General features: G+C 44.9%; 1 protein-coding gene across 3 annotated transcripts in view; it reads left to right on the forward strand.

Annotated features, from left to right (window-relative positions):
• pudp (pseudouridine 5'-phosphatase) overlaps window positions 1-15,418 on the forward strand; it is a 28,235-nt gene extending 12,817 nt beyond the window's left edge. For 2 of the 3 annotated variants that reach the window (XM_074664186.1, XM_074664187.1), the window contains 3 exons: window positions 3,046-3,264; window positions 3,740-3,969; window positions 13,207-15,418. In XM_074664186.1, coding sequence (XP_074520287.1) covers window positions 3,046-3,264; window positions 3,740-3,969; window positions 13,207-13,383 — 626 coding nt within the window. In that variant the 3' untranslated portion in view covers window positions 13,384-15,418. Of the gene's footprint in view, window positions 1-2,406; window positions 2,504-3,045; window positions 3,265-3,739; window positions 3,970-13,206 lie in introns of those variants that run through there. The other variant, XM_074664185.1, reaches the window with a different exon arrangement.
• Window positions 15,419-15,496: the final 78 nt, after the last annotated feature.

Genomic DNA, 15,496 nt, shown 5'->3' on the forward strand with positions numbered 1-15,496 from the left:
GACATACAGTATGCACAAAGGCTCTCCATGTTTACCGCGGGCGCTTTGAAGCTGAGCCTTGACAGGTTTGTTGTTCCACTGCTGAGGAGTTAAAAGGAAAAATACATCTTCACATCATCCTGCTTTAGCTCAATAAGAACATGCTAACTCTATTCAGCCTCTTCTGTAAAATCCGTGCAGCAGTAACTCTTATTTTGCATTTAAAGAAGGATGGAGAAGCTATTTCTGTTCAATCACATGTGACGCTCAGACGAAAGAGTCTGTTGGCTTTGCAGGGGGCGACTTTAACGACTGTTTGAAAGACAGCCTCACCTTACCTTACCTCCTTACAGAGAATATGTAAAAACAGAGCCCAGGTTAGGAAATACTAGAGTCCCAGCTTAACAAGAGTCTGTCAATCATCCTTCTCCTGCGCCTCTGGGGTCATGTGAGGAATACAGAGAGTGATGTGAAGGAAATAAGACAGGTTATTTAAGGTGTAGGAGGTAGAGCTATCAAACTCGCCATCAAAAACTGAGATTCATCCACCCCATCAAAGCCGGACCTCACTGACAGGTAATGAGCCGGCTCTATGTGTGGATCTCAGTCTGATAATTAGGCAGCTGTAGAGCTTTGAATTTGAAGCAGTATAAATGTATCTGTGTGTGTGTGTGTGTGTGTGTGTGTGTGTGTAGAAGTCCCACTCCACAGAGAGATGTGAAAACGAACTCACTGTGTGTCTGCCTGTGATTTTTACCACTCCCTATTTATATCTACAGACACGCCGTTTCAGTCAGACAGCAAAGTGTCGCTCCGGGCTAGCTTCATAGCAATCTCCTGCTACTTCTCCCAGACTGTCATCTTTGTGTTGCTGCGCTGATTTGCAGGATTGGGAGCATCAACGGGCTTGTACTCTTTTCTGCTCATGATACTGCAGGAGTGGAATAAAAATATTTCTCTGTCTCGTCAGGGTTGTTAAACCTACACAACTCCAAAAACAAGTGTTTCATCATGAAGTTGTGTTTTCCTGCAGAAAAACAGAAGGTTCCTGCTCTTACTTCATGCTCTAAGCGCTTCGTCAGTCAGAGCAATTCCCTAAACCATGCAATTTGGCACAAAGCACACTCATCTGGACTCAAAGCCTGCGTTTCACTCTCTGTCCCCCAATTAGACCTGAATCCATAGGCTCATTAGATCGTCCAGGTTGCAGGGTTCTCTCATTCCCCTGACGTCTTTTTCTCACTAACAAGACAAACTTTGTTAACACGGAGCTTCCAATTATTCAGAGAAATGTGGCAGCGCCGGTAACAACGCAGTGAACAAGCTTTTTGTCAGTAATTTGCAGCGGCTTGTCTGGGTGACACACTCTGGAGAGCGGAGATGTACAACGCTGAATCTTAGCTTAATAAAACGTTGTTATTCAGCGTGTTGCAGAGAAGCAGCTACAGGCCTGCTCTGGTGTGCAGGAAATGAGGCCTTTTCAGAGGCTGTTGATATTCTCTGTAATGGGAAGCCAAATAATTTAGCACGCAAAGGTCAGTTTACTCGGCATAATAAAGCCGGTGAGACCTGCAGGCTGAATAGGTTGTGAATGTTTCTGCAGCTCTGAAGGTCTTTTATCAAGGAGACGTGTTTGTGCTCATTGTGCTCTTTGCCTCTCATTCACTCATCCTCCCACGTATGATCCTGCACCGAGGCCATTATTGTGTTGAGAACATTTAATCTACACTCACCGGACACTTCATTAGGTTTACCTGTTCAGCTGCTCATTAATCTAAATATCAGCCAATCACATGGCAGCAACTTGATATTACACATTTATATGATATGAAGTAGCATTTTTCAGCAAATCAGCTCATTGAATGGGTCGGCAATGCATGAATTACTGATTCTGTGCAGGATTTGCAGAACAAAAACCCAAACCAAAGCCTGATTTTCATCAATTATGGATAATTTTTGTGCATAAAATAGATAAAATAGATGAATGAGAATGTCTTTGTTGAACTTGCAATGCATTTTCAGGGAGATCTTCAAAAGCTTTGTCATCTTCTCTAACTGTGTATCCTTAAAAATATCTCATTATTTATTTATTTTTTTATTTTGATGTTATTTTGTACAATATTGTATCATTTGCAAATCTCTGTAAACGTTTTGTTGTTATAAATACTTATTTTTCCCCATAGATTGCATATAAATCCTTGAATACCTGATAAGAAGTAAACGAATGAAATTGAACTTCATCTCCCAGAAACCATTGCGCAGACCAAAAACTATCCCGGACGAAAATACTTAATTAAAGGGTCTTTTTAAAATTAAATTCATCTACACCGTTTTGTACAAAGTTATCTGAACGTTAAAAGTGTTATAATTATTTTTCAAAGGGATTGAAAAGTTATTGTTTTGTTTTTGTTTTCTGTCCACGTCATCGCCGCGACGCGGAAGTGCTCTCCTGAATCAAGCATGTCAAGCTGCAGCTACAAACCTGTGAGCCATGTCCTCTTCGACATGGATGGATTATTATTAGGTCTTGAAACATATTTCGTGTGTGTTTGTTTATAATTATTTAACAAAAATCAGCTACGCTAAAGCTGCATTAAATCAGAAACGGGCTCAGTCTTTACTGTGGAGTCCTACCGCTGAACTCCGTCTGAAATAGTAAAAATTTACTTTTTTCTGCATGAAGCTACAAAATGTTTTGTCATTTTGTATAACTTAATAATTATTTTAACAGAGTACACACTCATGTAAAATTCGGCATATATATCACAAATAAATCTGTTTTATTATTTTAGATTTTCGACTTGTACTGATTTGAAGATATATTCTCCATTATATCATTATGAGCTTGAGAATATGATGCTTTTCACATGTGTCTTTCTATAACTGAGCAATATGAATTATCTAAATTCTGAATGATGCTCAACTTTACAACAATGCAACTTGTTGATGTGTGTCAACTTCCTCAGTCTTTCCTGTTCATTTTAAGACTAAGTCAGATCATTATTGGATCCAGGGTATATTATTTTCATGCTTTTGATTCCTATATCCTGTTTTGTCCCATCACAGACACAGAGCGGCTGTACACTGTGTCCTTCCAGGAAGTCTGTGACCGCTTTGGGAAGCAGTACACCTGGGATGTGAAGTCCTCAGTGATGGGGAGGAAAGCTCTTGATGCGGCCCAGATCATCCGTGACTCTCTGGAGCTTCCCATGACAGCAGAGGAGCTCTTGACTGAAACCAGACGGATTCAAGAAAGGATTTTTCCCTCTGCTGAACTCATGCCAGGTATGCCTAAATCTCAGAACACACAATCATAAAAGAGTGAAATTCAGCTGATTTGTTCTCTGCTGAAGAGAGAACTATCATTAGCTCCTGCGTGGGCTGCTGTCCTCTTTATTCAGCGTGTGGGAGTGCTGCTTCCTCTGTTTGTGTGCATGTGTAAGCTTCTGGGGCACACAATCTATGATATTATGATCTAATATTTAGTACTGCAGCTGAATTTAGCCTTTATTCTATAATTATGTAAATATATTGCAGCAAAAACTCAAAAATAACTCTGGAGAGCAATTCAGGAAGAGATGATTTTAGCTTCTTTAATCTAATAATCCTACATGCAGGTTGTTTAAAAGGTACAAAAAGAGAAAACATGTCTAAAAACTGTTTATTGGGTTGCATAAGAATGCAGCACTTGCTTATTATTTAATTTGATATGACATGCAACACATGATTGGTTAATTTAACAGCTTTTTTTCCCCGTCAGGTGTGGAGGAACTGGTGCGCCACCTGAAGAAGAACAACGTCCCCATCGCTGTGGCCACCAGCTCAGCAGGCGTCACCTTCGAGCTGAAGACGAAGAACCACAAAGACTTCTTCGCTCTGTTCGACCACATCGTTCTGGGCGACGATCCTGATGTGAAGAAGGCGAAACCGGAGCCAGATTCCTTCCTCGTGTGTGCGAAGAGATTCAGCCCCCCAGCTCCCCCTGAGATGGTAAGGATGGGTTTTGGGAAGTGGGAAGATTTGTGAAAAAAAATGAAGAGAAATTCACATATTTACGGACAAAACCTCAAAAAGTTTTGATGAAAAATCACAAAACAACTTGTCTTAGCGCATAAGCAAGCAGTGCGTATGAAACTCCTAATTTCTCAAGTTTAAATTGAAACTAGCCTGAATTAAAATCTAAAAACAAACATCTCTCTCAGCCTTCAACATTTGTGCGACCTGGCCCCAGGATTAGCAGAAACAAATGAATGAAATTTGCATCTCGCAGTGCCTCCTTTTTTGAAAAGCAGCTGTTTGAGGTCGCACAATCACAGAGCGAGAAAACAAAGTCATGTAGAGTCTGATTAATGAGAAAACTGATCCACAGCGTGTGCAGCCAGCTGAATAATTGAGCGTGGTTTGCTTCTTAAAAAGTGTGAGTGCTGTTTGTGTAATCCCACCCTTTGATTCTCAGCCTGTTTTGCACATCAGAGAAATTTCAGAGATGTTGTCCTCGAGAGCTGGGAGATGTTCGCGGAAAGGAGTCGACTGCATGTCAGACACTGTGTTTTATATCTGCTCCTATTTAGCCGTGTGTGCGTCAGCGTTTCATTTCCAAATGTTGGGTTTGCTGCGACGCAGGCAGCTCCTGGTGTCAGCCCGCTCACACCGCCTCACGCTCTCACCGCCACGCTTTGATCAGAAGTGGAGAGCTTTCAGGGTTCACGGGCTGTTTAAGAGATATTTTAGACGCTCTGGAAGTCAGGAGTTGAGTCAGTCTTAAATAGCTGCCAAATATGTCGGTAAAGACGGCGAATGACTGTGTGAGGGCTGACCTACTTTCAGTGAAACACTCATTGTGGAGACCACACGCTAAGAGAGCGAAGGATTTACGCTGATTTGAACAAATTTACTGTGAATCATTGATCAGGACGAGATGTTCCTGCTGAATAAGTGATTAAATGATGTGCTTTGCTTTGCTTTTATGATTTCATTCTATAAAAATCCTCCTAGATTACAGTTTTCTACACTTTTTCTCTCCTTTATTAGCGTGCTTGGAAACATCATTTCCTTTTTTGTTGGATTGAAGCAGCTAATGAACTTTAATGTCAGCTACAATAATGTGACTCACACACTCAGACGTCTGCGAATGTGTTTTCCAGTGAGTCTGAATTCACTCCTGGACTCTTTTTGTCTCCGCTGACCCAAAGCTGAACTCTGACCACTCCATTCACATGTTTTTCTGCTGTTCTGCGGCTATTCAAGTCAGTTTCTAAGCCTCGCTTTTGACGAGCACATCCTCTGTGTTGGGTTTTGTTCTGGACAGCTGAGCACAAAGACTGAGCTGGCGTTGCTCCTGCTGCACGAACCCTGAGAAAAGTTAACTGAGTTTTCAGTAAATGGAGAAAAACTGGTCTTAGAAGCTGCACACGCTCAGTATTCTGTGCGTTATAATTCAGGAAACTCTTCAGCAAGAAGTTTTTACTCCATGAAACTGCACGCAGCGTGCATTCGGATGTATAACTCTCAAACTTTTCTTTACCTCTCCACCTTCAGGCTCAGACACAGAGGCTGAAACAGTGAGAAGTGTTCCCTACAAAGATAGACTCACAATGTCCAACACCCTGAGTATCTCAGGTCAGATCTCGCCTCCTCCTGGCTGGCTCGCCGCCACTGCAGAGTGTTTTGACCTCTGCAGGAAAAAGTACAATGCTTCCCCTGAGTCCTCACCTCGGCTGCCTTTATGGAGGCTGTCGGTCTGTAGGATGGACGGTATGGGCTGTTTTTACGCTGTGTTTTGTATTCACAGAAGGTGGAGTAGTTAGCGATGTCATCCTGTGCTTGCAATGCTTGCATCTTCCTCTCTGCGTTTGGATACTTGCAGCTTAATTTAACGCAGAATCTGAAGCATCCAGTAGATATATCCTTGCTAACTCTGCTCGGGCTTAAAAGGCTTTTTGCTGCAAATAGGTCTGCCTCTGGCACCGTGCACCTGATTTTTTAATCTGCAGCCAGCCACGGTTCGAGCTGGCATTTTTCTTGATGAGATATGAAACTGAGGCTCAGAGGGGGAATCGGCAGAGTGTTCAGCGGAATAACGAATGATGATGCGTCGGTCCCCGGCTCCCACTCCGTGACAGAGGGGAGCAGACAGCGGCAGAGCTGGAGGGAGGAGGGTGGAGAGGACGAGGTAAACAGAAGAAGCAGCCCTGTGGTAATGACATACATCCGACTGTCAGCTCTTCCGCCCTGGTTTCAACTCTGATGCAAACAAAACAAGCTTTTTGTTTAGATGCTGAGGAAGAAGAGGAGCATGGGGATCCTGCAGAATTCACACACACAGCTGCAACAGGTTATTCAGAGAGGATTAATATTAAAAGGCCAGTGTAGCGACAGATAAAAGCAGCAGAGGTGAGTTAAGAAAAAGAAGGAGCAGGTTTTTAAATGAAGGAAGAGTAAGAAAACTGTCCACTTCAGAAGGACTTTATGAAAGCAAACACATTACAGGAAGTGATTTAATGTGATGCTGAGAGAGCCCAGAGAGCGCGCTGCAGCTCTGCGGCCTCACAGGTGAGTAATGTGGTGTCTGAACCGACCAGAAGTGAAAGAAAAAGCTCCGCTCCCCTTTTCCTGGGAGAGAGCAGAGACATTTTTCAGCAGTCCAAAGTAACAGTGTTGATGAGACAGGAGATTCTGACCAAAGGTGCTCGGCAGCCTGAAGAAGATTAATGAAACATGAAAGTGAGCTAGTTCAGGCTCGCTCTGACGGAGGGCAGAGAGGACTACTTCGTCCTCCGTCATTAATCATACGAGGCGTTTCACCTGGGGAAGCCGGACACATCCAGGTATTCAAATCAGGCACAATTAAGACGTAAGCAGCTCTCTCTGAACGTTAAATTGGCTCATTACTGCTCTGACAAAGCTGACCACATTCAACCCTCCTCCAACGAGGATTATCAAACGCACAGAGTCCAGGTTTTTATACGGAAATGTTAAATGTACTGTAGGTAAGAGGTTCAGGACACTTTTTAAATGCTAAGTGCTCATAAAGTGTTTCTTCACTCCACTTAGCAGAGCTCACTCAGTACCCTTACATTTTCTACAGGCCTGCCCTGAATAAAGAGTTTTCTGGAGCCATTAGTCACAAATTTACTGATTTCTCTAAATGTGTCATTATCCGAGTTTTTAAAGGAAAAGTGAGAGTTTATTAAAGGTTAACAGCCTTTCAATCCAAGACAAAGTGATGCAAGTTGGGATAAAAGGTGGAAATGTTGCATTAAAGCTCACCTGTGTGCACAAACCCTCCGTCTGATACAGCAGCACAGCAGCGAGTGTGTGTGTGTGTGTGTGTGTGTGTGTGTGTGTGTGTGTGTGCATCTGTCAAACTGTTACGAGACAGCTGTAAACCGCGACTAAACGGGAACAAAAACATTCACACTTTTACAATTTAGCTGCAAAAGAGATTCTGCTGAGCTTTTATTTGTCGGAGCGTTTTTACGACATCGCATCAATCATCTTTAACCACGCTCAAAGTTTGCAAATCAGGGAGTGAGAAGTTTCCGAGTGTGGATTTCCCTCTGGTCCAGGAGAGATTTGGATGCTCGGATAATGATACTGCAACAACACGGCAACGCTGATCCAGGACCGGACCCGCCTACTCTTTCTTTTTTAGGCCTCATCCCTCAGAAACCATCAGGGCTTTGAAGGGATTCACATCATGCAGAATCAAGACTGTAAAAAGGTTGCGTGAAGCGATAGAGGAGGTTTAAGGTGATGCAAAGTTTCCTCACTCTCTCTTTCTTGATTTCTAAAGTATTCCCTGAGCTTCTGGAGCAAACGGACTAAATATTATGGGTTTAAAGTGCACTGATGGCTGAGCTGATTTAAAAGCACTTAGCCTGCACTCTGCAGCCTTCTGCATTTCTCTTATCTAACGTAGCGTATGACTCGGAAACCAGCATCCGGCTCCTCCGCCCTGTTTGTGTGTTTTCCTGGCTGGATACTTTATCGCCACAGACTTCAAATGTGTGGGCTAAGCCTGCTGCAGGGTCCTCCTCAGATCACAAGCAGAGCAGAGGAGGGCAGGGGAGGGCAGGAGAGGAGAAGGAGGGAGGGGTGTGAGATTTGCAGACACTCATTTTGGCTCAATTGTGGTATTTTTTGATTAAGTCTTGGGGCTGTGCGCGCGCTCGTCTTTCAGCTATCTCTTTACACCCGGCGCAGGGAAAGTTATCTCATAATGAAACAGTCGTCGGGAAAAGCTGACTGTGTTGTGGATGCTTTGTGTCAGGCGGTAAACATCTCAGGCTGCGGTTCTCTCTCAGCAAAGAGCTCAGAGGCATACAAGCCGACTCCAAACAACATCAATTATTGAAGCTGATTCCTGCTATTGTTTAACCTGTGCTGAATGACTAACAGGTACAAACACCTCTGGATTCTCTCCAGACTCTTTTTGCCTGCAGCGCTGCAACAAGGGCTTTTCCACTGCAGGAAGCCGGGTCTACATTTAGTTCCTCGTGAAAACGTGTTGATTTTTCATGCCCTCCTCTTGTACGTGGTCGTATCGTCGAGCTGCATAAGCAAGGCCTCTCGCAGCGTGCCGTTGCTGCTGAGGTTGGACGCAGTAAGACAGTCATTCTACATTTTCTCAAAGATCCAAAAAGTCAAAGGTAGACCCAAAAATTACACCTGCGCTGAGCTGGAGGATCCGATTGGCTGGCGGCCATCAGATGACATCTGCAGGAATTCAAAGACCTCGTCTCCTTCAACGACACAAAACTGCCCGTTTAGACTTTGCCAGGGAGCATCATGGACAGTTGATGTCCTTCATGAAGCCATTTGCATGTTGTAGCTCTTCTTAAAACCTAATCAAAATCCAAATGTGCAAAACGTAAAGAAAGATTTCGATCAGGTCTGTTTTAGTACGCAATCCTTGACTCTTTCACAACCGATTTCATAAGCTCCTGGATTTCATATCAGTCGTTTCTGAACATTCAGTTTGACATCCTCCAGGACAACAAGACTCCATAAACTACCCTGACCCCCTCATGTCGGCTTTGCGGATACATCCCTCCATCCGCTCTGTCCGTATTTCTGCTCTCCACCATCCAGAGGATGAAATGTTACACATCCTGCGCTCCAGCTGCTGCGGGCTCCACCATCATTTAGGAGATGCAGTCGGCGATCTGTCACTGTCGCTTATTCACTCTGCGCTGCTCCCAGGACGCAGATACATGTATGACGCACACACACACACACACGGATATAGTGTGTTTGACACAAACGTTGGTGCGTCAGCTTGTTAAAGTCTCACACTGTGCATCAGCCATGCATCATAGCTGTAAATAAAGCCGCGTTTTATAGCTCCTGTTATGGTATACGTCTCCTCTTCACGGCTCTGCTGGGAGCTAAAGCAGCACATGATCTTTTTATACATCGTCTGTGATTCAATCCTCGGAGACTGAGAGGATGATGTATTGTGTGGAGCATTTATCACTGATGCATATGATACATCTTTTTGCACATAACGTAAACAGCTGTGAAATATGTGCACAACAAGCGTTTCATCTGAAGTTGAAGCAAAGATTCAGGACCTACTTTGACGAATCAACCACGTCCTGCATCTTTCAGGAGTTAAAGAAATCAAAACCCAAATGTTCCCTGCAAACTCCAATCCTCTCCGCTGGGTGTTAATGGGCAGATGTCAAAAGGATGAAAACGTGGCAGCTGCATCAAACAGGCCAGCGTTTCTTGAACCGCATCCCAGTTCCTCATAGAGTGGTTATCAGACCAAAAGCTGGGCGCCAAATATGGAAGTACAAAACCTGCTGAAAAATTCAAACACACCCTCGCTCTGCCAAAAGTGGAGGAAACAGGAGCCAAAGACTCAGGAGCGTGTGCACAGTAGAAATCATTAATGTTTACACCGCCGAGGAGTTATTAAAGGGTTTGAAGGTTTCCTCGGTGACAGATTCATTCCACAGCCGTGTTCGCTGTCAGGCGGACACGCTGTCACACGTGCAGCTGACACTCGGTGTCAAACGCTGACAGAAGCGCTAACACGAACAAGCTGCGAGTGCAACGGAGGAAAAACAGGAGGAAGGAGTTTGATGCTTAAACAACCTTTCTACTATAAATCCATTTAATTTTTCCTGCATGCAGGGAGAGCACACCTCCTCTGTCTTTCATGCGGAAAAGCACACCTCCTCTCTCTTTCATGCAGGGAAAGCACACCTCCTCTGTTGATCATACAGGGAGAGCACACCTCTGTAGATCATGCAGGAAGGCACACCTCCTCTGTAGATCATGCAGCGAGAGCACACCTCCTCTGTAGATCATGCAGGGAGAGCACACCTCCTCTGTCTTTCATGCAAGGAGATCACACCTCCTCTTTCGGATCATGCATGGAGAGCACACCTCCTCTTTTGGATCATGCAGGGAGACACATCCTCTGTCTTTCTTGCAGGGAGAGCACACCTCCTCTGTCTTTCTTGCAGGGAGAGCCCACCTCCTCTGTTGATCATGCAGGGAGAGCACACCTCTGTAGATCATGCAGGGAGAGCACACCTCCTCTGTAGATCATGCAGCGAGAGCACACCTCCTCTGTAGATCATGCAGGGAGAGCACACCTCCTCTGTCTTTCATGCAAGGAGAGTACACCTCCTCTTTTAGATCAAGCAGAGAGAGCACACCTCCTCTTTTAGATTATGTAGGGATAGCACACCTCCTCCACTGATCATGCAGGGAGAGCACACCCCCTCTTTTAGATCATGCAGGGAGAGCACACCTCCTCTTTTGGATCATGCTGGTAGATCACACCTCCTCTTTCGGATCATGCAGGGAGAGCACACCTCCTCTTCTTGGATCAAAACATCTGAAACAAGCTGCTTTCATCTGTAGAAAAAGAAATATTCATAATGATTTCTCCTTCAACATCTTCATCGCTCCCTCTGCATCCTCTCTAATTTCGCTTTAATGCGATCTATAAATTGTTGTAAAAATACATAATTTTGCCGGCGGCTCCCATTCCAGCACTTTGCATCTGATTATCAGAGATTACAGAAACTTCCCGAGCATTAAATCCTGCACCCAGGTGACGGCAGCATTAGCTCACACTGCTGGAGTAATGTGTGATTTCCAGGGGACTGCTAACAAAGGTTCAGCTCTCACTGTAAAGCTGTGTTTGTCTGCTTTGATTCGCGCTCTGACTCATCTCCGTGCATCAAACAGCTTAGGAGTAATGTACAGAGCGTTCCCCTCCGGGTGGAAGCCTGCGTCTGATCCCGGCCTGTAAAGAAATGATCATGTGATTAGGAGCGCCTGTGAAGCAGGAAGCTTCTCCGTCTCATGTCGGCGTTTTATTGAACTGCTGTCCGCAGCCAAACGAGGTCTGGATCGACTCCAAATCACATCACAGAGGCATCGGCTGCTGTCATCCCGCCACTGCTCGCTCCTCTAAAAGCCTTTACTCTATGTGTGTGTATGAGCTGATTGTGTTTGCACTCACACACCTTCCTCCAGCTGACTCAGGTACAGTGTGTATCTGAGTTCCTCCTGTCCACATCAGTGAGTACTCTGGCTCTGCTGCTCCATGAATCCCAGTTATGAGGATTTTTGTTGGCGTGAGGGAAGCGGTTAAACAGTTTTCCCTCTAAAATGTTGATAAAGTGAGTTTCAGAGGATTTACCTTGTTACATTTTTATGAGGCTTTGTTGCTCTGCGGCCGGGTGTTTAACAAGCAGAACACCTCCGCTCGGTGTGGCAGCCGCTGTTGGAAAATGCTTTTTGGACCACTCAGACGCCGATGCTGCTGTGATTCTCGCTGCGGTCACACGAGGTACAATTTGCACAATAAACCCCGTCGTCTGACTGTAACAGGTGGATAAATTTGCCAAATGAAGAGGGTTTATTGTTACAGCTTGAACCTTTTCATGCAGAGAATCCTGCAGAACGGGGATGCAGGGAGAGCACACCTCCAGGTTCATCTTCACGTGGATTATTTTTCTCATTTCATCCATCGATCCTCTCCTCTTCTGCACACATCCTCATCCGTTCCACTGGAGGCAGATTAAAGGGTCATTTTTCCAGCTCACTGGGTAATTAACGCTTTTAATTGCTCCCGATCAGCCCCTCCGTTGTGTACTCTCAGTGTTTCCTCCGTCATTGTTCCACATCCTCCAGTTTCCGGCTTAGCGACGGCACAGAAGTCAATTAGGTTTTGAAGAGAGTCGAGGAGTCCTCTTTGTTCTACCTGGGTATTAGAGCTGACATGAACAAAGGTGCTTAAGGCTTCCTCTCAGACTTATGTGGAGCTTTAGACTCATTGAACGTCTGTTTTGCTTTATTGTCGCTGAAGTGCTGCTTCCTAACACAAACTTGAAGCTTGGAGCACAAACAAAGAGGCTTTTAGCTGAGGATTCCTTTTAATGATCACAAAACAAGATGTGACTAAAAAACTTAACAAATCAGAAAAATGAGATGAATCTTCCCGTGAATCCGAACACTTGAACGTCATTAACGCTTTTAATTTCTAACTTTCTGCAGAGACTCTGAAGAATTCATCTTTGTCTGATGAAAACGGGTCTTTTGGATTCACAGAGCGGTTCGGAGTCAAGGGCACTTCACTTACCTACTTAGCAACAAAACATGTTTTTGTTCAGGAGCCGCTCTTTCAGCTCCGACGGAGCAGTCAGGAGCTGCCGTCTCTGAAACCTGTGGTTGATTTTTCTTTAAGTCAGAGAAACTCAGAGTCTTGTTGATGAGCTGGTCTTGACTCTCTCTTCCTGTCTGCTCTCTCCTCTCCCTGATTATCAGAAACTGAAAAACGATTAACCTCCCGCTGAAGGTTCAGTCGTATTAATTCACCGCAGCTGCTCCCACGTCCTCGTCGAACATGTGCAGACATAAGGATTCAAACAACAATCAGCCACAGTGATTGTTGATTCCTCTCTGATTCTCCAGGTGTAACAGAGACTTTAGAGTCTGGCTTTTTGTTCCTGGATCTCAGCAGACGCTTGAGTCTAAATAAAGCAGATGAAGCGGGGCGTCAGGGGGCAGCCCTCTTCACATCGTAGATTAAATGGATGTTTCAAACTCCTCAGAGGAATATCAGCCTCATCAGGCCGGAGATGGAAGCAGCAGCGGTGTTTCCCTGCGTTTGTCGGAGGTGTCAGCTCTGTGAAATCCTGTAGACCTTAATAGGCTTAAAGGATAATATCACTTCTCCTCTCCTCTGTCCTTCCTCAGTGTTTGGTGTTTGAAGACGCTCCAAGCGGCGTGAAGGCGGCGCTGGCGGCCGGGATGCAGGTGGTGATGATTCCAGATGACAACATGAACCCGAGCCTGACGCGGGAGGCCACGCTGAGGCTGCGGAGCATGGAGGAGTTTCAGCCGCAGCTCTTTGGACTCCCCGACTTCGACTGACACCAAAAACTCTCTCAGGAAATGATTGTGCTGTTTGTTTTGACACAATCAGCTGTGAAAATTATTTTTCGCATTAACCTTTCCTCCTTCTCGCCGTCCTCCTGCTGTGCTGGAGGAAATGGGATTTAGCTGCACTCTCATCACTCTGAGTAGTTCCTGACGTCCTTCATGCTCACTCTCATGTCGGACTTCCTCTTCAAGGTATTTCTGTAAATGTTACTCTGGAATCAAGTAAAGAAATTGAAGCACTAACTCGACGCTTTGTTTTATTCCTTTTCGGTTATGCTCAGGATCGTGTAGAAGTGCCCAAGGTTTGCTCTTTGATATCTCAGAGACATCAACCAAATGACTTCACAACCTCCCCGGCTTTGGGAGAAGAGTGGAAGAAGACCTTAACCCTCCTCTTTCTTCCTCCTCTTCAGCTCGGAGCTGCAGAAGTCTTCTCTCTAGTTTTGGCATGAAACGTGTTTACATGGCTCTGTGTCTGGCTGTGTTTTGATTGATTCAGAAAGTGTTTGAGCGTAAGTCGTGTACAGCAGTTCACCGAGGCCTTTCTGCATGTCTTTGAAATTGAAAACCAGCGTGTGGAGCGCTGCCATCTTTCCTTCCCCTTCCTCCATGACCCATTTCACCATAATGGTTTCCTGCGGAGAGCTGAAATCATTTTCCAGCATGGCTTCCTGTCATGCTATGATATCGATAAATAGGCGGTTATATTTAGGCCTTTTGGCAAGGTGGGCCATCCTAATGCACTGATCTGGAATCCATAAGAGCGCTGGAGGCCGCTGCCTAAAAACGCCCTCTTCTGGGATATAAATCAGCATCCTGCCCGTCTCTGTCAATCACGCTCGTCTTTTATCCTCGCCGCAAACCTTTTCAACTCTAATTCTGCCTGCGAGTGCAGAGGGCAGCAGAGATAGCTTCCTGACATGTTTCCCAGCCCCCACCCTCCTCTCCACGTCGCTGTCTGTGCTGCAGACTGATAGGACCGAGTGGCTGTGGGACACATTCATCTTCAATGTCAGGGTTTATACTCGGATTTTTATCAGCCGGACGCTGCGGAGCGAGCACGGTGACCTCGTTTTGATGTTTTATTTGTGAGCAGCTCGTAGAATCAAAGGAAGTGAGTGAAGCTGGTTTCGTCAGAAAGAACAGAAAGTTTGGGCTCGGTGTTGAAAATGTTGCTGCAGATCCAGGAATTTGTCAAAACTAGTTCACAGTTTGGAAAAGAAGCAGAAAGTTCACCATCGATGCGTTGTGACCACGCAGATCTTTAGAATAACTTCCAACTTCACACGAGTCAGAGGTGGCGAATGTTGCAGAGTTCATGTTTCTGTCTGCAGCTGTGATCAATATTTCTTTATTTTCCTTCAATGTGGCTCTGAGTTCGGTATATTTGAGAGTTTAAGACGATATTTAAGGCTGAACAGGAAAAAGCTGTAATTGATTAGTCCGACTCCTCAGCACTTCTTCGTCTCTGAGCTCCTCGACTTAACAAAATCCTCCTTTTCTTTAAAAGACCAAACAAATAACCCCTCTGTGTGCGAAGTGGCACAACTTTCGGATCGACTATCTCCGCTCTGCATATCTCCAAAGAACAGGCCGCGGCTGAATCTCCGAGAAGACAGGAGCCAAGACGGAGTGGAAACATCCCGCTGGAAGCCATTTTTTATTCCACCGCCAAAGTGTGCAACCTCAAGTTGAACCAGGAGGGATTTTATGGAGATGAAGATATCATCGCAGGCTTCTGACCACGAGAAGCACTTTGTCTGCGCTGAGATTTCACGCAGACGCTCCTCTTCCTCCTCTTCCTCCTCAGTGATGCAAACGGAGCTCATGTTTTATTCAGAGCGGAGTGATGAGAGAATAAATGAGATTACAGGAGCAGGTGATGGAGAGGAGGATGCTGGGAGGCACATTTGTGTTCGCTAAGATGAGTTTAATGCACAATTAAGGCCTGACAATATCACATTAACACATATTGCAATTACGCCTCCTGGAAATGAAAGCTTTGTTTTGTTTTGGGGAGTTTATTATGATGGAGTCGTTTGTGTTTTCTTTGATGTTTCGATTATAATTGCTTCAAATTAAAAGAAACGGATGAAAATTCAGA

The sequence above is a fragment of the Halichoeres trimaculatus genome, unplaced genomic scaffold (assembly GCF_033239565.1).
Source record: "Halichoeres trimaculatus isolate MK-OKI-2021-1 unplaced genomic scaffold, fHalTri1.1 fHalTri1_scaffold_24, whole genome shotgun sequence".
Taxonomy (NCBI): Eukaryota; Metazoa; Chordata; class Actinopteri; order Labriformes; family Labridae; genus Halichoeres; species Halichoeres trimaculatus.